Source organism: Rhea pennata, unplaced genomic scaffold (assembly GCF_028389875.1).
Source record: "Rhea pennata isolate bPtePen1 unplaced genomic scaffold, bPtePen1.pri scaffold_46, whole genome shotgun sequence".
Taxonomy (NCBI): domain Eukaryota; kingdom Metazoa; phylum Chordata; class Aves; order Rheiformes; family Rheidae; genus Rhea; species Rhea pennata.
This window is the reverse complement of record NW_026907685.1, coordinates 6,762-28,111: the sequence shown is the minus strand read 5'-3', so window position 1 is coordinate 28,111 and position 21,350 is coordinate 6,762. Positions and strand designations below refer to the sequence as shown.

The window sequence follows — 21,350 nt, the reverse complement described above, 5'->3', positions numbered from 1 at the left end:
GACAGACAAGGGCCACCAGGAGAGACAAGAGTGAGGAGGAGGGCCACCAGGAGGGACAAGGGCCACCAGAAGGTACAAGAGCGAGGAAGAGGGCCACCAGGAGGGACAAGGGCCACCAGAAGGTACAAGAGTGAGGAGGAGGGCCACCAGGAGGGACAAGGGCCACCAGGAGAGACAAGAGTGAGGAGGAGGGCCACCAGGAGGGACAAGGGCCACCAGGAGAGACAAGAGTGAGGAGGAGGGCCACCAGGAGGGACAAGGGCCACCAGAAGGTACAAGAGCGAGGAGGAGGGCCACCAGGAGGGACAAGGGCCACCAGGAGAGACAAGGGCCACCAGAAGGTACAAGAGCGAGGAAGAGGGCCACCAGGAGGGACAAGGGCCACCAGAAGGTACAAGAGCCACCAGAAGGTACAAGATCCAGCACGTGGAGGACAGGAACCACCCGCCGGCCCCCCCCCCCGCCCCAACCGCACTCCCCGAGGAGGCCCGCGCAGGAGGCCCGCCGGCCTCAGCGGCCCTCGAGGCTCTTGTCGCGGGCCACGACGGCCTCGTCGAACTTGATCATGAGGGTGGTGCCCTTGTGCCAGTGGGCGGTGACCTTGGCGGGGAAGCCGCCGGCGCCCAGCACGGCCTCGACGAGGCCCGCCGTGAAGGCGGCGCAGTTGAGGCTGCTGTTGTCGCGCGGCACCGAGATGAAGGCGTTGACCAGCGGCTCCCTCTCGATGATGTAGTAGGTGCGGTCGTCGTCGTTGGCCTGCTCGAGCTTGTCGGCCTCCTTGCCGAAGAGGGCCCTCCAGACGGGCCCCTTGACGAAGAGGAGGGCGCCGAGGAGCTTGGTGTCGCGGCGGGCGCCCTTCTCGCGGGTCACGAGCACGTCGAGGACTCGCAGGCCCACCTGGCGCCCGAGGCGGGCCAGCTTGGCCTGCAGCTCGGCCACCGAGTAGACGCGGTTCTGGCAGTACTGGACGAGCTCGGAGAAGAGGAGGGCGAAGGCGCCCAAGCTCACCTCGGTGCGCGGGCGGCTCAGCGGGCGCTCCAGGATGGGCGACTTGCCCCGCGTGAAGCGGGCGTCCATGCTGCCGGCTGCGTTTCGGAAGGGGGGGGGGGACGACACACACACACGGGGTCAGCGCGGGGTGGTGGGTGCTGCTGGTGGTGGGTGAGCTCCTCCGAGGTGGCACCATGAGTAGGGTGGTGGCACCCGGGAAGGGGGGAAGGCGCGCGGCGGGGTGGCGGCCGTCGCCGGCAGCCCCTCAGGGGTGGCACCGGGCTGCGGGGTGGGGGTGCACCCTGTGATTGGGGGTGGCACCCACCGAGGGGAGGCCCATGGGTGGCGGCACCCGCGAAGGGGGGAGGCGCGCGGCGGGGCGACGGCCGGAGGGGTGGAGCCACATCGGGGCTCAAGCCTGGGGCGGTGGCACCCATCACAGCTCACCCTGGGGTGGTGGCACCCATCAGGGCTCACCTCAGGGTGGTGGCACCCATCGGGGCTCACCCTGGGGTCATGGCACCCATCGGGGCTCAACCCTGGGGTGGTGGCACCCATCAAGGAGAGCCGCCCCATGGTGAGATGACACCCGTTGGCATGAACCCCAAGGGGTGGCACCCATCGGGGCTCACCCTGGGGTCGTGGCACCCATCAGGGCTCACCCTGGGGTGGTGGCAGCCATCAAGGAGAGCCCCTGGGGGGTGACACCCATCGGGGTGGGCCCCATGGTGAGGTGACACCCGCTGGGGCGAGCCCTGAGGGGTGGCACCATGTCAGGCTTCACCACCGCCATGGGCAGCACCCATCGGGGCGGGCCCCACGGTGGCGGCACCCATCGGGGCGGGCCCCACGGTGGTGGCACCCATCGGGGCGGGCCCCACGGTGGTGGCACCCATCGGGGCGAGCCCCACGGTGGCGGCACCCATCGGGGCGAGCCCCACGGTGGTGGCACCCATTGGGGCGAGCCCCACGGCGGTGGCACCCATCGGGGCGAGCCCCACGGCGGCAGCACCCATCAGGGCGAGCCCCACGGTGGTGGCACCCACTGGGGCGAGCCCCACGGTGGTGGCACCCATCGGGGCGAGCCCCACGGTGGCGGCACCCATAAAGGTGAGCCCCATTGGGGTGGTACCCATCAAGGTGAGCCCCACGGCGGTGGCACCCATCGGGGTGGGCCCCACAGTGGCAGCACCCATCAGGGCGGGCCCCATGGCGGCAGCACCCATCCGGGTGGGCCCCACGGCGGCGGCACCCACGTCAGGCCTCACCCCACGGCAGCGTGGCGGGGGTGGCAGCACACCGGGGCACCCGTGGGGGGGGTGGGGGGGTTGGACCCACGGGCGGGGGCAGGGGGCACCCCTCGGTGAGGCCCCTCCCCCCCCCCCCGGCCCCGCGACACCCACCGGCTCCTCCGGGCGCCCCGCTCGCACTTTACGGCCGCCGCTGTCGCAAAAGCGCCGCGCGCGGGACGGCGGGAGGAGGCGGGGGGGGGGAGGGAGGGCGGCGCCGTCGCCCGGGGCAACCGGGGAGGGGGGCGGGGCCGGCGAGCGGGGGGGGCGGGGCCCGGCGAGCGGGGGGGCGGGGCGTGGCGCGGAACGGACGCGCCGAGGTGGAGCGGGGGGGGCGGGGCCTCGCGCGCCGGACCCCGCCCCGCCCCGCGCGGCCCCGCCCCGCCCCGCCCGATAGGCCCCGCCCCCGGCGCGCGGCCCCGCCCACCCGGAAGTGCGGCGATGGCGCACCGCGGGCTCAAGGCGGTGGTGGGCGACAGTGAGTGCGGGGGGGGGGACACGGCCCGGGGGACACGGGGGGACACGGGAACACGGGGGACATGGAGGGACACGAGGGGACACGGGGACACGGGGACACACGGGGGACACGGGGGGACACGGGGGGACACGAGGGGACATGGGGACACGGGGACACGGGGACACGGGGACACGAGGGGACACGAGGGGACACGGGGGGACACGGGGGGACACGGGGACAGGGGGGGACACGGAGGGACACGGGGGACACGGGGGACACGGCACACGGGCACACAGGGCACATGGGGACACAGGGACACGAGGGGACATGGGGACATGGGGGACACGGGGGACACGGGGACACAGGGACACGAGGGGACACGGGGACACGGGGGACACGGGGGACACGGGCACACGGGGGGACACAGAGACACGGGGGGACAGCAGGGTGCAGGGGCACCCGGACGCCTGGGCCCCTTTTGGGGGGGGCACCCGGACACCTGGGTCACCAACTGGAGTGGGGGAGGGGCCCCGGACTCCTGGGTCCCCAGCTTGGGGGGAGGGGGTGGGGGGGGGGTGGCCATGACGCCTGGGCCCGCCAGCTGGAGCGGGGGAGGGGCCCGGACGCCTGGGCCCACCAGCTGCGCCCCAGCAGGTGGTGGGTGCCCGATCCGGCTTAGCCGGGGGGAGGGGGGGGGGGGCGGGAGGCACCCGGACGCCTGGGCCCCCTCCCCGACCCACCCCCCCCTTCCCCCCCCCCCAGAGATTCTCAACGAGGTCATCAGGAGCGTGAAGAAGGAGGGGGAATGGAAGGTGAGCGGGGGCCCAGGCGTCCGGGGGAGGGCCCAGGCGTCCGGGGGTGGGGGGCCCAGGCGTCCGGCCCTGCCCCCACCCCTGGACTTGGCACCCGGACGCCTGGGTCCCTCCATCACGGTGCCCCCCCCCACCACCACCCAACACACACACACACACACAGGCACCCGGACGCCTGGGCCCTCAGCGCCCGGACGCCTGGGCCCCCTTGGCGTGTCCGGACGCCTGGGCCCCCTTGGCACGCCCGGACGCCTGGGCCCCTGGTCTCTGGGGTGCCCGGACGCCTGCCCCCCCCCACACCCCCCGGGCCTGGCCACAGGCGTCCTCTCCAGCGACCTCGGACCTGGGCCCTTGGGCGCCCGGACGCCTGGGCCCTTGGGTGCTCGGACGCCTGGGCCCTCAGCGCCCGGACGCCTGGGCCCTCGGGTGCTCGGATGCCTGGGCCCTCGGCGCCCGGACGCCTGGGCCCTCGGGTGCTCGGACGCCTGGGCCCTCAGTACCTGGACGCCTGGGCCCTCGGGTGCTCGGACGCCTGGGCCCCTGGCGCCCGGACGCCTGGGCCCTCGGGCGCCCGGACGCCTGGGCCCCGGTCCGACGCGGCTCGCCCAGGTGCTCGTCCTGGACCAGCCCAGCACCCGGATCGTCTCGGCCTGCTGCAAGATGTCCGACATCCTGGCCGAGGGTGTCACCAGTGAGTGCGCCCCATGGCGCCCCACAGCACCCAGCCCCATGGCACCCCACAGCACCCCACAGCACCCCCGGCGCCCAGCCCCACAGCACCCAGCCCCACGGCGCCCCACGGCACCCCACAGCACCCCTGGCGCCCAGCCCCACAGCACCCAGCCCCACGGCGCCCCACAGCACCCATGGCGCCCAGCCCCACAGTGCCCAGCCCCAAAGCGCCCCACAGCACCCAGCCCCACGGTGCCCCACGGCGCCCCACAGCACCCCCGGCACCCAGCCCCACAGCACCCAGCCCCACAGCGCCCCACAGCACCCAGCCCCACGGCGCCCGCAGCGCCCCACGGCGCCCGCAGTGCCCCACAGCGCCCAGCCCCATGGCGCCCCACAGCACGCAGCCCCACGGCACTCGCAGTGCCCCACAGCACCCACAGTGCCCCACAGCAGCCACTGCACCCCACAGCACTCAGCCCCATGGCACCCAGCCCCATGCCCCTCAGCCTCACGGTGCCCCACAGCACCCCACAGCACCCAGCCCTGCGGCACCCAGCCCCACAGCACCCAGCCCCATGGCACCCACAGTGCCGCACGGCACCCAGCCCCACAGCACCCAGCCCACAGCACCCAGCCCCGCAACACCCAGCCCCACGGCGCCCAGCCCCACAGCACCCACTGCGCCCACAGCCCCCCCCCCCCACCAGCATGCCCCCTAGCACCCACAGCACCCCTCCCCCCACCACGCTGCCTCCTCTGCCCCCCCCAGGACCTCTGACCCTTCTTGACCCCCCCGCCCCCCCCACCCTGACCCCCCCCCACAACCCCTGACTCCATGACCTGTGCCCCCCCCAGCCCCCTGTGCACCCCCCTCCCCCCAGCCCCCCGAGCGCCCCCCACCACCACCCCCCGCCCCCTGCGCGGTGCCCCCCCCCCCGGCCCCCCCTGACCCCCCGACCCCCCCCCCCCGCAGTCGTGGAGGACGTGGGGAAGCGGCGGGAGCCCATCCCCAGCCTGGAGGCCCTGTACCTGCTGCAGCCCTGCGCCGCGGTACGGGGGGGGGGCAGGGTGGGGGTCAGGGTGGGGGTCAGGGTGGGGGGGGGTCAGCAGGGCTGGCAGCCGGCTGAGGGGCCCTGGGGTCCGGGCTGGGGATGGGGCTGCGGGGTCGGGGGTCAAGGGGGTCAGGGTGGTGGTTGGGGGGGGGTCAAGGGGGTCAGAGGCTGGGGGGGGTCAAGGGGGCTGGGGGCGGAGTCAGGGCTTGGGGGGGTCAAAGGGGTCAGGGCGGGGGCGGAGTCAGGGGCTGGGGGGGTCAAAGGGGTCAGGGCGGGGGCGGAGTCAGGGGCTGGGGGGGTCGGGGCAGGGGGGGTTCAAAGGGGTCAGGGCAAGGGTGGGGGTCAGCGGGAGCGGCTGAGGGTGCCTGGGGTGGGGGTCGGGGGGGGTCAGCGGGGGGCACGGTGGGGGGGTCAGCGGGGGCGGCTGAGGGTCCCGGGGAGTCGGGGGGGGTCAGTGGGGTCGGGGGGGCTTGGTGGGGGCTTCTGAGGGTCCCGGGGGGTCGGGTGGGGGTCAGTGGGGTTGGGGGGGCTTGGTGGGGGCTTCTGAGGGTCCCGGGGGGTCAGGTGGGGGTCAGTGGGGTTGGGGGGGCTCGGCGGGGGGGGTCCCTCCCCCTAAGGGCGCCCTGCGCCCGCAGTCGGTGCGGGGGGCTCGGCGGGGGGGGGGGTCAGTGGGGGCGGGGGGGCTCGGTGGGGGGCTCAGTGGGGCAGGGGGCTCAGCGGGGGGGGCTCGGCGGGGGGGGGGTCCCACCCCCTAAGGGCGCCCTGCGCCCGCAGTCGGTGCGGGGGCTCATCGGGGACTTCGGGGGCTCCGCGGCCCCCCGGTACCGGGCGGCGCACGTCTTCTTCACCCACCGTGAGTGCGGGGGGGGGGGGCACGGGGGCGGGGGGGGACATGGGGGGACACGGGGGGCGGGGGGAGACACTGGGGGACACAGGGACGTGGGGAGACGGGGACACGGGGGGATGTAGGGGGACACGGAGGCGCTGGGGACACGGGGACACGGACATGGGGACACTGGGGAGATGGGGGGGACAACGGGGGGGACACGGGGACCCCAGGGACACTGGGGGGACACGGGGACATGGGGGGGGCGGGGGGGCACGGGGACGGGGGGAGATGGGGGGACATGGACATGGGGACACTGGGGAGACGGGGGGACACGGGGACACCGGGGGGGACACGGGGACCCCAGGGACACTGGGGGGACACGGGGACACTGAGGGGACATGGGGACACCAGGGACACTGGGGGGACACGGGGACGTGGGGAGATGGGGGACCCATGGGGACATGGGGGAGGTAGGGGGACACGGAGGCGCTGGGGACACGGGGGGACACGGGGGGGACGTGGGGGGCACAGGGACGTGGGGACACGGGGGGACACGCGGAAACAGGGAGACACAAGGGATGGGGACATGGGGGGGGGGATGGGGGGGATCGGGGGCTGCGGGTGCCCCAGGTCCAGGGATCCCGTGGGGCGGGTGCTGGGCATCCCGTGGGTGCCGGGGTGCCGGGGGGTGGGTGCCAGGGGGGTCCCATGGGTGCTGGGGGAGGGCGGGGGGGGGGTCCCACGGGTGCCGCAGGGTGCCCTGAGGAGCTCTTCGAGGAGCTGGGGCGCCCCATGTGCTGGGGGCCCTGTGGGTCCCGTGGGGCGGGTGCTGGGGGGGTCCCATGGGTGCTGGGTGGGGCAGGGGGGGTCCCACAGGTCCCATGGGTGCTGGGGGGGGGTCCCACCGGTCCCACGGGTGCCGCAGGGTGCCCTGAGGAGCTCTTCGAGGAGCTGGGGCGCCCCATGTGCTGGGGTCCCGTGGGGTGGGTGCTGGGGGGTCCCATGGGTGCTGGGTGGGGCAGGGGGGTCCCACAGGTCCCATGGGTGCTGGGGGGGGGTCCCACCCGCAGGGTTGCCCTGAGGAGCTCTTCGAGGAGCTGGGGCGCCCCATATGCTGGGGGCCCCGTGGGTGCCGTGGGGTGGGTGCTGGGGGGTCCCATGGGTGCTGGGAGCGGTCCCATAGGTCCCATGGGTGCTGGGGGGGGTCCCAACTGTCCCACAGGTGCCGCAGGGTGCCCTGAGGAGCTCTTCGAGGAGCTGGGGCGCCCCATGTGCTGGGGGCCCCGTGGGTGCCCGTGGTGCCGTGGGGTGGGTGCTGGGGGTCCCATGGGTGCTGGGGGGGGTCCCGTGGGTGCCGCAGGGTGCCCTGAGGAGCTCTTCGAGGAGCTGGGGGCGCTCGCGGGCCGCCCGGGCCATCTGCACCCTCAAGGAGATCGACGTGGCCTTCCTGCCCTACGAGAGCCAGGTGGGGCCACCGAGGCCACCGCGGCGTGGGGGCACCCCGGGGTGCTGGGGGGGGGCACCCTGCCGAGCAGGTCCCCGCTGCCGTCGCCGGGGTATCGTGGCCCAGGGCCACCCTGGAGGGGGGGGGGGACGTGGCCCAGGGCCACCTCGAGGGGACGTGGCCCAGGGCCACCGGGTCGGGGCCACCCCGAGGTGACCTGTCCCACGGCCACCCCCAGGGGCCGTGTCGTGGTGGCACCCAGGTTGCCAGGTCCCACTTGCCACCCTGGGTGGGGGGGGGGGCTGCGTCCTGGTGGCCCCCGGGGTGGGCGCAAGCCACGGCCACCCCAGGGTGACACGTTGCGGTGCCGCCCCAGGAGCCGTGTTGCGATGGCGGATGGGGTGACGTGTCTTTGGGGCCACCCTGTTGTCACCCGGCATGACGTGTCCTTGGTGTCATTGGGGGGGGACACGTCCCACTGCCACCTCGGGGCACCCACGTGACATGTCCCCGGTGCCGTGGCAGGTGGCCACCCCAGCGTGGCACCTCACGGGGCCACCACCATGTCACATCACTGCTGGTGATGGGCCACCCTGGTGCCACCAGCCCAACATGTCCCTGGTGTCTTCAGGGGTGACACGTCCCGCTGCCACCTGGGGCCACCCACCCACGTGATGTGTCCCCGGTGCCGCAGGGTGTGCCGAGGCAGGTGGCCACCCCCAGGTGCCACATCGTGGTGCCACCACCGTGTCACATCACCTGCTGGTGATGGGCCACCCCAGTGCCACCAGCCCCAACGTGTCCCTGGTGTCTTCATGGGTGACACGTCCCACTGCCACCTGGGGCCACCCACCCACCCACGTGACGTGTCCCCCCGGTGTCGCAGGGTGCCGTGGCAAGTGGCCACCCCGAGGTGCCACATCCTGGGCCACCACCGTGGCACGTCACCTGCCGGTGACGCCAGCGCGGGGTGCGGCGCCACGTCCCCGGCGTCACCCGTGTCGCCCGCAGGTGTTCACGCTGGACGCCCCGCGCAGCTTCCACGGGTGCCACAGCCCCTTCGGGGCGGGCGAGCGCGCGGCGCTCCTGGGGACGCTGGCCACGCGCCTGGCCACCCTCTGCGCCACCCTGGGCGTCTACCCGGCCGTGCGCTACCGCAGGTGACCCCCGCGGGGACGTCCCGGGGCCGCCCGTCGGGCCGAGCCGCCGTGGGGCGCGTGGGCGCGTGTTGCGATGGCAGATGGGGCGACGTGTCCTTGGGGGGCCACCTCGGTGTCCCCTCGTGTCACCCGGCATGACGTGGCCTTGGTGTCGTCGGGGGGGGGGGACATGTCCCACTGCCACCTCGGGGCCACCCACCCATGTGACATGTCCCCGGTGCCGTGGCAGGTGGCCACCCTGAGGTGCCACGTCACAGGGCCACCACTGTGTCACATCAGCTGCTGGTGATGGGCCACCACAGTGCCACCCAGCCCAACATGTCCCTGGTGTGTTCAGGGGTGACACGTCCCACCCCTGAACCCACCCACCCACGTGACATGTCCCCGATGCTGTGGCAGGTGGCCACCCCAGCGTGACACCTCACGGGGCCACCACCGTGTCACATCACCTGCTGGTGATGGGCCACCACGGTGCCACCCGGCCCAATGCGTCCCTGGTGTCTTCAGGGGTGACACGTCCCACTGCCACCTGAGGCCACCCACCCATGTGACGTGTCCCCGGTGCCGCAGGGTGCCGTGGCAGGTGGCCACCCCGAGGTGCCACGTCATGGTGCCACCACCATGTCACGTCACCTGCTGGTGATGGGCCACCCTGGTGCCACCAGCCCAACGTGTCCCTGGTTTCTTCATGGGTGACACGTCCCCACGTGGGGACAGCGCGTGGGTGCTGGTGGCCTCGCGGGTGCCACCAAGCGTCGTGGGCACCTTGGGTGGCCACCTGGGTGCCACCGGTGTCACGAGCATCCTGCACCCCACTCGCCCCCCCCGCCACCCCCCAGGCACCTGGATCTCCACCGTGTCCCCATGTCCCCCGTCCCCACGTGTCCCCCCCTCGCGTGCCATGCCCGCCCACCCCACCGGGGCCCACCCGTGTCCCTCCCCCCCCGGTGGTCCCCAGGGGTCCCGAGGACAACGGCGGTGCTGGCCCGGGAGCTGCTCGCCCACCTCGACGTCCTGCGCGCCGACAACCCCGCCATGGCCGAGGTGAGCCACCGTCACCGCCGTCACCGCCACGGGGGGCCCCGGGGACGGGGTGGCCCTGGGCACCAGTGGGGACAGAGGTGGGGTGACCCCCTTGGCCTCCTGGGGCCAGGGACAAGGTGGCTCCTAGCACCCATCAGGGGTGGAGACAGGGTGGCCCCAGCTCCCACCAGGGACAGGGTAGGTGGCACCTGGGGTGTGTTGGGGACGGCAATGGGGTGGCACTTGCTGGGGACAGGGTAGCACCCAGCACCCACTGGAGATGGAGATGGAATGGCAGCACCCACCAGGGATGGGGGCAGGGACGAGGTAGCACCCAGCATCGCCAGGACATGGGTGCCCATGCACGGGCACCCGGCCCGGTGCAAGGTTGGGTTCCTCCAGCACCTCTAGGTGTCACCTAGATGTCCCCACAACCCTGGGCGTCCCCACACCCCCTTGGTGCCACATGGCCTGATGTCCCCACACCTCTGGGTGCCACCATGGGTGGGTCCGCCCGCACCCCTGGGTGCCCGGCGGGTTCCCACCGGTGCGGCGCTGGCACAGGGCCGCACGCAGCTGCTCATCGTGGACCGGAGCTTCGACCTGGTGACGCCGCTGCTGCACGAGCTGACGCTGCAGGCCATGGCCTACGACCTGCTGGACATCCACCACGACACCTACCGGTGCGTGTCGCTGGGCGCCCACGGGTGGGGAGGAGATGGTGGATCCGCGGCTGCTCCGTGGTCACCACATGGTTGATCTACGGCTGCTTCAGGGTCCTTGTGGCTGATCCTCGGCTGCTCCGTGGCTGCTCTGGAGCTGATCTGTGGTGGATCCACGGTTGCTCTGTGGTCACCACGTGGTTGATCTATGGCTGCTTCATGGTCTTTGTGGTTGATCCTTGGCCGCTCCATGACTGTTTTCATGATGATCCGTGGCTCATCCATGGCCAATCTGTGGTCACTCCGTGGCATCTCCACGGCAACCGATGTTTGACCCATAGTTGCTCCATAGCTGATCCGTGGCTGCTCTGGAGCTGATCCATGGTGGACCCAAGGCTGCTCCGTGGTCACCACGTGGTTGATCTATGGTTGCTTCATGGTCTTTGTGGTTGATCCTTGGCCGCTCCATGACTCTTCTCATGATGATCCATGGCTGATCCATGGCCAATCTGTGGTCACTCCGTGCATCTCCATGGCCAACCGATGTTTGACCCATAGTTGCTCCATAGCTGATCCGTGGCTGCTCTGGAGCTGATCCATGGTGGACCCAAGGCTGCTCCGTGGTCACCACGTGGTTGATCTATGGTTGCTTCATGGTCTTTGTGGTTGATCCTTGGCCGCTCCATGACTCTTCTCATGATGATCCATGGCTGATCCATGGCCAATCTGTGGTCACTCCGTGGCATCTCCACGGCCAACCGATGGCTGACCCATAGTTGCTCCGTAGCTGATCCCATGGCTGCTCTGTGGACAGTCTTCGGCTGGTCCGTGGCCACTCCGTGGTTGAGCCGTGGCCAATCCGTGGCTGCTCCGTGGCGCAGGTACGAGACGTCGGGGCTGGGTGAGGTGCGGGAGAAGACGGCGCTGCTGGACGAGGACGACGAGCTCTGGGTGCAGCTCCGACACATGCACATCGCCGACGTCTCCCGGTGAGGCCCGGAGGCACCTGGAGCCCCCCGAAGTGCACCCAGAACCCCTCAGGTGGCACCCAAAAGCCCCCAAAACGCACCCAACTGCCCCAAAACACCTGCCAGAAGCCTAAAACGTCACTGAGAACCCCCTAAAGTGCACCTAGAACCCAAAACCAGCACCCAGAACCCCCAAAATGCACCCAGCTGCCCCAAAACGCCACCCAGAACACCAAAACAGCACTGAGAACCCCCCTAAAGTGCACCTAGAACCCAAAACAGCACCCAGAACCCCAAAATGCACCCAGCTGCCCCAAAACGCCCCCAGAACCCGAAACAGGACTGAGAACCCCCTAAAGTGCACCTAGAACCCAAAACAGCACCCAGAACCCCCAAAATGCACCCAGCTGCCCCAAAACGCCCCCAGAACCCAAAACAGGACTGAGAACCCCCTAAAGTGCACCTAGAACCCAAAACAGCACCCAGAACCCCCAAAATGCACCCAGCTGCCCCAAAACGCCCCCAGAACCCGAAACAGGACTGAGAACCCCCTAAAGTGCACCTAGAACCCAAAACAGCACCCAGAACCTCCAAAATGCACCCAACTGCCCCCAAACGCACCCCAGAACCCCAAAACAGCACTGAGACCCCCCGAAGTGCAGCCAGACTCCCCAAATTGCACCCAGAACACCTCTGCACCCCCAAAAGAGCAACTACAACTACACCAGAACCCCAAACTGTCCCGGGACCCAGGGATACCCCCCCAAAATGGCCCAGGAAGCTCCAGGACCCCTCAAACCTGCCCCAGGAACCCCCAGATCCCCTCCCTTAACCCCAGGACCCCCCAAACCTGCCCTAGGATCCCCCAGATCCCCTCCCTTAACCCCAGGACCCCCCTAACCTGCCCCGGGACCCCCCCCAGATCCCCTCCTTTAACCCAGGACCCCCCAAACCTGCCCCGGGACCCCCCCAGATCCCCTCCCTTAACCCCAGGACCCCCCAAACCTGCCCCAGGACCCCCCCAGATCCCCTCCCTTAACCCCAGGACCCCCCAAACCTGCCCTAGGATCCCCCAGATCCCCTCCCTTAACCCCAGGACCCCCAAACCTGCCCCAGGACCCCCCAGATCCCCTCTCTTAACCCAGGACCCCCCAAACCTGCCCCAGGACCCCCCAAATCCCCTCCCTTAACCCCAAGCCCCCCAACCTTGTCCCAGGACCCCCCAGATCCCCTCCTTTAACCCCAGAACCCCCAAACCTGCCCAGGACCCCCCCAGATCCCCTCCTTTATCCCCAGGACCCCCCAAACCTGCCCCAGGACCCCCCAGATCCCCTCTCTTAACCCCAAGACCCCCCAAACTTGCCCCAGGACCCCCCAGATCCCCTCCTTTAACCCCAGGACCCCCCAAACCTGCCCCAGACCCCCCTAGATCCCCTCTTTTAACCCCAGGACCCCCCAAACCTGCCCAGGACCCCCAGATCCCCTCCCTTAACCCAGGACCCCCAAAACCTTGCCCAGGATCCCCCAGATCCCCTCCCTTAACCCCAAGGCCCCCCAAACCTGCCCCAGGACCCCCCAGATCCCCTCCTTTAACCCCAGGACCCCCAAACCTGCCCAGGACCCCCCAGATCCCCTCCCTTAACCCCAAGGCCCCCCCAAACCTGCCCCAGGACCCCCCCAGATCCCCTCCTTTAACCCCAGGACCCCCCAAACCTGCCCCAAGACCCCCCCAGATCCCCTCCCTTAACCCAAGCCCCCCCAAACTTGCCCCAGGACCCCCCCAGATCTCCTCCCTTATCCCCAAGACCCCCCAAACCTGCCCCAGCACCCCCTGCCGATCTCCTCCCGTAGCCCCAAGACCCCCCCTTTGGGGTCTTCTCCCCGGTGGAGGGGGGGGCGGTTCCTGGGGCACCTGCATGCCTGACGGGGCCCCTCGGGTCCCCTCCGTGTCCCTGTCCCTCCCCCCCCCCCGCCGTGTCCCCCCGGGTCCCCCCAGGAAGGTGACGGAGCTGCTGAAAACCTTCTGCGAGAGCAAGCGGCTCAACACCGACAAGGTGCCGGGAAACTGGGCAAACTGGGCAAACTGGGCAAACTGGGGGGGGGATCCTCGAGGGTGGGCTGGGGAGCTGTGCCGGTGCAACATGTCCCCTCCCCTGTCCCTGTGTCCCCAGAGTCTCCCACGTGCCCCCAAGATCCCTGATGTCCCCCCTTGTGCCCTTGTATCCCATGTCCCTGTGTGTCCCCAATGTCCTCCATGTCACCATGTGCCCCCCCATGTCCCCCCCCACGTCCCCTATGTCCCCCCATGTCCCCCTATGTCCCTCCATGTCCCCCATGTCCCCCCCATGTCCCCCCATGTCCCCCCATGTCCCCCGATCTCCCCCATGTCCCCCCACGTCACTCCATGTCCCCTATGTCCCCTCAGACCTCTGATGTCCCCCGTGGCCCTTGGTGTCTCCCCATATCCTCCTCCGTACCCCGCCCCGTGTCCCTGCGTCCCCAATATCTCCTACGTCCTCAATGTCCCCCTCAGCCCCCCCCACCCCATCCCTTTGTCACTCTGTGTCCCCTCATGCCCCCCCCCCACGTCCCCGGTGTCCTCCATGTCCCGTGTCCCCTGTGTCCTCAGGCCAACATCAAGGAGCTCTCCTACATCCTCAAGAAGATGCCGCAGTACCAGAAGGAGCTGAGCAGGGTAACGGGGGACACGGGGAGGGACACGGGGGTCGGGGTGGGGTCTCATGGGGGGGCAACCACGGGACAAGACATGGGAGGCCACGGGTGTTGGGGGACATGGGGAGGACACGGGTGATGTGGAGGCTACGAGAGGACGTGGGGGACGTGGGAGGGGGAGCTTGTCGGGGTGGGGGGTCAGGAGGCCCAGAGGACATTTGGGGACAGCTGCCACCCCCCCACCCCGCAGTACGCGACGCACCTGAGCCTGGCGGACGCCTGCATGCGCCGCTTCCGGGGCACCGTGGAGCGGCTCTGCGCCGTGGAGCAGGTGACACGGGCCATCTCCGTCCCCACGCCACCCCGTGGCTGCACGTAGCCGTGGGGACAGCGGCGGGAGGGGGTTCGGGGTGGGGGGGGACCGTCCGCGGTGACACGGGCCGTGCTTGGTGGCCATCCTGTCCCTGTCCCACGTGTAGGACCTGGCCGTGGAGATGGTCAGGGAAGGAGGTCTAGGGGACCGTCCCTGGTGACACGGGCCACCCTTGGTGCACGGACTGTCCTTGGTGGCCATCCTGTCCCTGTCCCGCGTGTAGGACCTGGCCGTGGAGATGGTCAGGGAAGGAGGTCTAGGGGACCATCCCTGGTGACACGGGCCACCCTTGGTGACACGGGCTGTGCTTGGTGGCCATCCTGTCCCTGTCCCGCGTGTAGGACCTGGCCATGGAGATGGTCAGGGAAGGAGGTCTAGGGGTCCATCCTTGGTGACACGGGCCACCCTTGGTGACACGGGCCGTCCTTGGTGGCCATCCTGTCCCTGTCCCGCGTGTAGGACCTGGCCATGGAGATGGTCAGGGAAGGAGGTCTAGGGGTCCATCCCTGGTGACACGGGCCACCCTTGGTGACACGGGCCGTGCTTGGTGGCCATCCTGTCCCTGTCCCGCATGTAGGACCTGGCCGTGGAGATGGTCAGGGGAGGAGGTCTAGGGGACCGTCCCTGGTGACACAGGCCACCCTTGGTGACACGGGCCGTCCTTGGTGGCCATCCTGTCCCTGTCCCGCGTGTAGGACCTGGCCATGGAGATGGTCAGGGAAGGAGGTCTAGGGGTCCATCCCTGGTGACAAAGGCCATGCCTGGTGACACGGACCATCCCTGTCCCCATGCAAGACCTGGCCATGGGGACAACCGCGGCAGAAAGCCTAGGGGGGACCATCGCTGGTGACGCAGGCCATCTCCAGTGACGTGGGCCACGCCTGGTGTCACGAGCCGTCCCCAGTGACGCGGGCCGTGGCCTGGTGACGCTGGCTGTGACGCAGGACCTGGCCATGGGGACGGACGCCGAGGGCGAGAAGGTGAAGGACCCCATGAAGGTGATGGTGCCCGTCCTGCTGGACCCGGCTGTGGACCCCTACGACAAGCTGCGCGTCATCCTGCTCTACGTCCTCCTCAAGAACGGTGACGGGGACGGGGACGGGGGCTGGCGGGCGACCCGAGAGGACACCGGGGGGGGGGGGACACGGGGTCATGGGCAGCCAGGGGTCACGGGTTATAGGGTGCCAGGGGACAAGGGGACACAAGGGGGACAGGGGAACCCAAGCCAGGTGACGCAGGTTGGGAGGTACCAGGGGGACGCGGGTTGGGGGGGTGCCGAGGGACGCGGGTCACGGGTGCCGTGGGGCGTGGGGTGCCGTGGGACCCCGTGCCGGGACACGGGGGTCAAGGAGTCTCCAGCCTGAGGGGTCCCCGGGGGGGGGGGGGTCACCCATGTCCGGGATATCCCCATGGGGTGTCACCATCAGGGGGACCCTGGGGCACTCCCACTGGGGGCCTGGTGGGGGGGGGGGGGCGGAGGGGCACCTTTGGGTGTCAGGGATGGGGGGGAGGACCACGGGGTGGGTCACCCGTGGGTGACAGCGGGTGACAGCGGGTGTGGCGGGCGCAGGGGTGAGCGAGGAGAACCTGGCCAAGCTGGTGCAACATGCCAACGTCCCTGCGGCGCAGCAGCGGGTGCTGCCCAACTTCCAGCTCCTGGGTGCCCCCCTCACGCCTGGGGTAAGGCACCCACCCCCTGCCAGGCACCCCGGAGCACCCATGGGACCACCTGGCCCACCTGGGCACCTGTGGGCACTCACGGGACCCCTGCGCCCAGATGGGCACCTGTGGGACCCCTGCACCCACATGGGCACCCATGGGACCCTCGCAGCCACGTGGGCACCCCCAGGACCCCTGCAGCCACCTGGGCACTTGCATGGACACCCATGGGACCCCTGCACCCATATGTGCGCCCATGTGACCCTTGCACCCATCTGGGCACCCATGGGCACCCATGAGACCCTTGCACTTGTGTGAACAGCCACGGGACCCTCGCACCCGGCTGGGCACCCACGGGACCCCTGCACCCACCTGGGCATCCATGGGACCCTCACAGCCACGTGGGCACCCATGGGCCCCCTGCACCCTCAGGGACCCCTTTGAACATCCATGGCCACCTCCTGGGCACCCTGCACAAATGGGGCCCCCCTTGGACACCCATGGCCATGTCCTGGCCCCCTGCACCCATGGGGCCCCCCTTGGACACCCGTGGCCATGTCCTGGGCACCCTGCACCCATGGGGCCCCCCTTGGACACCCATGGCCACCCCTGGGCCCCCTGCCCCCGTGGGGCCCCCCTTGGACACCCATGGCCACGTCCTGGGCCCCCTGCACCCATGGGGCCCCCCTTGGACACCCATGGCCACCCCTGGGCCCCCTGCCCCCGTGGGGCCCCCCTTGGACACCCATGGCCACGTCCTGGGCCCCCGGCGCCCATGGGGACCCTTTGGACACCCATGGCCACGTCCTGGGCACCCTGCCCCCATGGGGACCCTTTGGACACCCATGGCCACCCCTGGGCCCCCCGCCCCCGTGGGGCCCCCCTTGGACACCCATGGCCACCCCTTGGCCCCCCGCCCCCGTGGGGACCCCGAGCGGCAGCGCCGGGCCCCCCACCCGTCGCAACCCCCCCCCCCGGCGCCGCGCAGGGTGGGCGGCTGCGCCCCGAGGTGCGGGAGCGGCCCCAGGCCACCTACGAGCTGTCCCGGTGGAGCCCGGCCGTGAAGGGCGTCCTGGAGGTGCGGGGACGGCGGGGGGCACGGGGGGGGGACACGGGGGGCGGGGGGGGACACAGGGACGTGGGGACACAGGGGGTGGGGGGACAGGGACGTGGGGACACGGGGCTGCAAGGGACGTGGGGACACGGGGGACAGGGACGCGGGGACACGGGGGGCAGGGGGGACACAGGGACGTGGGGACACGGGGGACAGGGACATGGGGACACGGGGCTGCAAGGGACGTGGGGACATGGGGGACAGGGACGTGGGGACACGGGGGACAGGGACACGGGGACACGGGGGGCAGGGGGACACAGGGACATGGGGCTGCAAGGGACATGGGGACATGGGGGACAGGGATGTGGGGACATGGGGACATGGGGGACATGGGGACATGGGGCTGCAAGGGACGTGGGGACATGGGGGACAGGGACGTGGGGACACAGGGAACAGGGGGACATGGGGACATGGGGCTGCAAAGGACATGGGGACATGGGGGACAGGGACGTGGGGACATGGGGACATGGGGACACAGGGGACAGGGACATGGGGACATGGGGGACAGGACACGGGGACATAAGGACATGGGGGACATGGGGACACAGGGACAGGGGGCTGCAAGGGACATGGGGGACATGGGGGATGGGATGGGCGGACGTGGGGACGGGGGACGTGGGGACATGGGGGACACGGGGACACAGGGATGGGGCACAGGGACATGGGGACACGGGGGACATGGGGACACGGGGATATTAGGACATGGGGGACATGGGGGACGAGACGGGGGGACGTGGGGACGGGGGGATGTGGGGACACGGGGACGGGGGGACGTGGGGATGGGGGGGACGTGGGGACATGGGGGACGGGGGGGACACGGGGACACAGGAAAGGGACATGGACATGGGGGACAAGGACATGGGGACACGAGGGACGGGGGGGACACGGGGATGGGGGGTCATGAGGGACCCTCCGGGTGCCCCCCGGGGGGGGGGGACAGGACGGGACCCGCGGGAGGGGGGGGGGGACACAGTGGGGACAGGGAACCCTCCGGGGGGGGGGGACACAGGTGAGAGGGGTGACGAGCCCCCCCCCCACCCATGGGTGCAGGACGCCCTGGAGGACCGGCTGGACCCCGAGCAGTGGCCCTACGTGACCCCCCCCGCGGCCCCCCCCAGCACCCAGGGCGCCGTCAGGTGGGGACTGGGGGCACTGGAGCCGACTGGGGGGGGGGACTGGGGGGGGACTGGAGCTGACTGGGGGGGACTGGGGGGGAACTGGGGGAGGCTGGAGCTGACTGGGGGGACTGGGAAGGGGAACTGGGGAAGACTGGAGCTAACTGGGAGATACTGGGGGGCAAAGGGGGTGCTGGGGGGTAACAGGGAGAGACCGGAGCTAACTGGGAGATACTGGGGGGGGTAAAAGGGGCCCTGGGGGTAACTGGGGAAGACTGGAGCTAACTGGGAGGTACTGGGGGGTAAAAGGGGAACTCTGGGGGGTAACTGGGGGATACTGGGGGTAACTGGGAGGTACTGGGGGGTAAAGGGGGCACTGTGGGGGGGGTAACGGGGGGATACTGGGGGTAACTGGGAGGTACTGGGGGAGTAAAGGGGGCACTGTGGGGGGGGTAACGGGGGGATACTGGGTGTGACCGGTGGCTCCGCGCCGGCAGCGCCCGCTTCGGGCAGTGGCACCGGGGCCGGGGCACCCCGGGGTGCCCGGCGGAGGGCCCGCGGGTGCTGCTCTTCCTGCTGGGGGGGGGCGGCGCTGGCCGAGACCCGCTGCGCCTACGAGCTGGGGCCCGGCGCCCCCGTCCTGCTGGGTGAGCGCCCGGACGCCTGGGCCCCCTGAGCCACCCCCCCCCCCGCCCCCTGCCACCCCCAGCATCACCCCGCCCGGACGCCTGGGCCCCCTGAGCCACCTCCCCCCCCCCGCCACCCCCAGCATCACCCCGCCCGGACGCCTGGGCCCCCTGCGCCACCCCCCCCCCCCCGCCACCCCCAGCATCACCCCGCCCGGACGCCTGGGCCCCCTGCGCCACCCCCCCCCCCGCCACCCCCAGCATCACCCCACCCGGACGCCTGGGCCCCCTGAGCCACCCCCCCGCCCCCCGCCGCCCCCAGCATCACCCTGCCCGGACGCCTGGGCCCCCTGAGCCACCCCCCCCCCCCTGCCACCCCCAGCATCACCCCGCCCGGACGCCTGGGCCCCCTGAGCCACCCCCCCCCCCCCCCGCCGCCCCCAGCATCACCCCGCCCGGACGCCTGGGCCCCCTGAGCCACCCCCCCCCCCCCTGCCACCCCCAGCATCACCCCGCCCGGACGCCTGGGCCCCCTGAGCCACACCCCCCCCCCCGCCGCCCCCAGCATCACCCCGCCCGGACGCCTGGGCCCCCTGAGCCACCCCCCCCCCCCCTGCCGCCCCCAGCATCACCCCGCCCGGACGCCTGGGCCCCCTGCGCCACCTCCCTGGTGTCACCGTGTCCCCCGTGGTGTCTCCAGTGTCACTGTGTCCCGTCCTCTCCCCTCCATGTCCCTGTCTCCCCGTGTCCCCCCCATGTCCCTGTGTCCCCCCCGGTGTCCCCCCCATGTCTCTGTGTCCCCCCCGGTGTCACCATGCCCCCCCCAGTGTCACCATGTCCCCGTGTCCCCCCAGTGTCCCCGTGTCCCCCCCGTGTCCCCGTATCCCCGTGTCCCCCTCGGTGTCATCGTGTCCCCCCCGTGTCACCGTGTCCCCGTGTCCCCCCAGGCTCCAGCCACATCCTGACGCCGCGGAGCTTCCTGGAGGCGGTGGAGAGCCTGGACCAGCCGCTGCCCCCCGAGGCCTGAGACCCCCCCAGCACCCGGGGGTGTCAGTGACCCCCCCCCTTGCACCCAGGGGGGTCACGCCCCCCCCCGCACCCCCCAGCACCCGGGGGTGTCTGTGACCCCCTCCCCAGCACCCAGGGGGGGTCACGGACCCCCCCGCACCCACCAGCACCCAGTGGTGTCACTGACCCCCCCCCCAGCACCCAGGGGTGTCACGGACCCCTCTGCAGCCCCCCCAGCACTCTGGGGTGTCTGTGACCCCCCCCCAGCACCCAGGGGTGTCTGTGACCCCCACATACCCCCCCCAGCACCCAGGGATGTGTGAGACCCCCCCCCCACACACAGCACCCAGGGGTGGCCCCCCTCAATAAATGCCTCCAGCACCCATCCTGCCTCGCTGCCAGCTGAAGGGCCCAGGCGTCCGGGCGGAGGGGAAGGGGGGGGCACAATGGGGCCCAGGCGTCCGGGGACACACCCCCCCCCCTGCCCCGTGGCAGCTGGCGGAGGGACCCAGGCATCCGGCGCTCCCCTCCCCCCCCGCCCCCACTTCCCGGGCAAGGGGCCCAGGCGTCCGGGGAAGAGGGGGGGGGGGGGCAGGAATTAGGGCGCAATTAACGGCCATTTGGATAATTGCGCCCGGCTGCCAGCGGGGGATTGGGGGCACCCACAGGCACCACCCACCCCACCCCCCGGCACCCCCCCCGCCCAGCTCCTGTGACACCCCTCCCCCCCCAGCACCCGTGGGTCTCCATAACCCCCCCCCAGCACCCATGGGTTCCTGTACCCCCCCCAGCACCCATAGGACCCCGTGGGTCCCTGTAACTCCCCCAGCAGCCGTGGGCCCCCCCCAGCACCCCTGCTCCCCTCCCCAGCACCCACAGCGCCCACCCCAGCACCCATGGGTCCCCCCCCACAGTGTGCACACCTAGGTGCACCCACGCACAGCCCAATGCACCCATGGACACCTTGATGTACCCACGCGTGCCCCAGGGCACCCCAAAGCACCCATGTGCCCCCCCCAGTGGAGCACCCACTCTGGAGCACCCACGCACACCCCAGTGCACCCACGCGCACTCCTTGTGCACCCCCAAAGCACCCACGCGCACCCCAGGGCACCCCAAAGCACCCCTGCACCCCACTCTGGAGCACCCACGCACACCCCAAAGCACCCATGCACACCCCCCCCCCCGCCGCTGCACCCACGCACCCCACAGCACCCATACACACCCCAGTGCACCCCTCGGGGTGCCTCGAAGCACCCACGCACCCCCAGCCCCCCCCCCACCTCCGGGTGCCAGCGGGTGCTGCCCCCCCCCCTCGCAGCGCGGGTGCAGAATGATCCGGATAATCCGGCTCGGGCTGAGGGTGCCGGGGGGGGGTGGTGGTGGGTGGGGGGGGGACGGGGGGCTATAAAGGGCTCGGC

At 71.4% G+C, this 21,350-nt stretch overlaps 2 protein-coding genes across 2 annotated transcripts; one reads left to right on the top strand and one right to left on the bottom strand.

Annotated features, from left to right (window-relative positions):
* Positions 1-434: 434 nt before the first annotated feature.
* On the bottom strand, positions 435-2,452 carry TRAPPC5 (trafficking protein particle complex subunit 5). The gene is made up of 2 exons (XM_062601497.1): positions 2,394-2,452; positions 435-1,085 (listed from the first exon to the last, which is right to left on the bottom strand). Exon 2 carries the CDS (start codon positions 1,075-1,077, stop codon positions 511-513), a length of 567 nt encoding a protein of 188 aa, XP_062457481.1. The 5' UTR covers positions 1,078-1,085; positions 2,394-2,452; the 3' UTR covers positions 435-510.
* A 248-nt stretch (positions 2,453-2,700) lies between these two features.
* On the top strand, positions 2,701-20,653 carry STXBP2 (syntaxin binding protein 2). The gene is made up of 18 exons (XM_062601489.1): positions 2,701-2,757; positions 3,499-3,548; positions 4,158-4,239; positions 5,197-5,273; positions 6,050-6,128; positions 7,465-7,569; positions 9,667-9,752; positions 10,296-10,414; positions 11,275-11,382; positions 13,358-13,415; positions 13,991-14,056; positions 14,285-14,365; positions 15,352-15,490; positions 15,978-16,087; positions 17,055-17,144; positions 18,231-18,316; positions 18,793-18,942; positions 19,869-20,653. Exons 1-18 carry the CDS (start codon positions 2,721-2,723, stop codon positions 20,044-20,046), a joined length of 1,701 nt encoding a protein of 566 aa, XP_062457473.1. The 5' UTR covers positions 2,701-2,720; the 3' UTR covers positions 20,047-20,653.
* Positions 20,654-21,350: the final 697 nt, after the last annotated feature.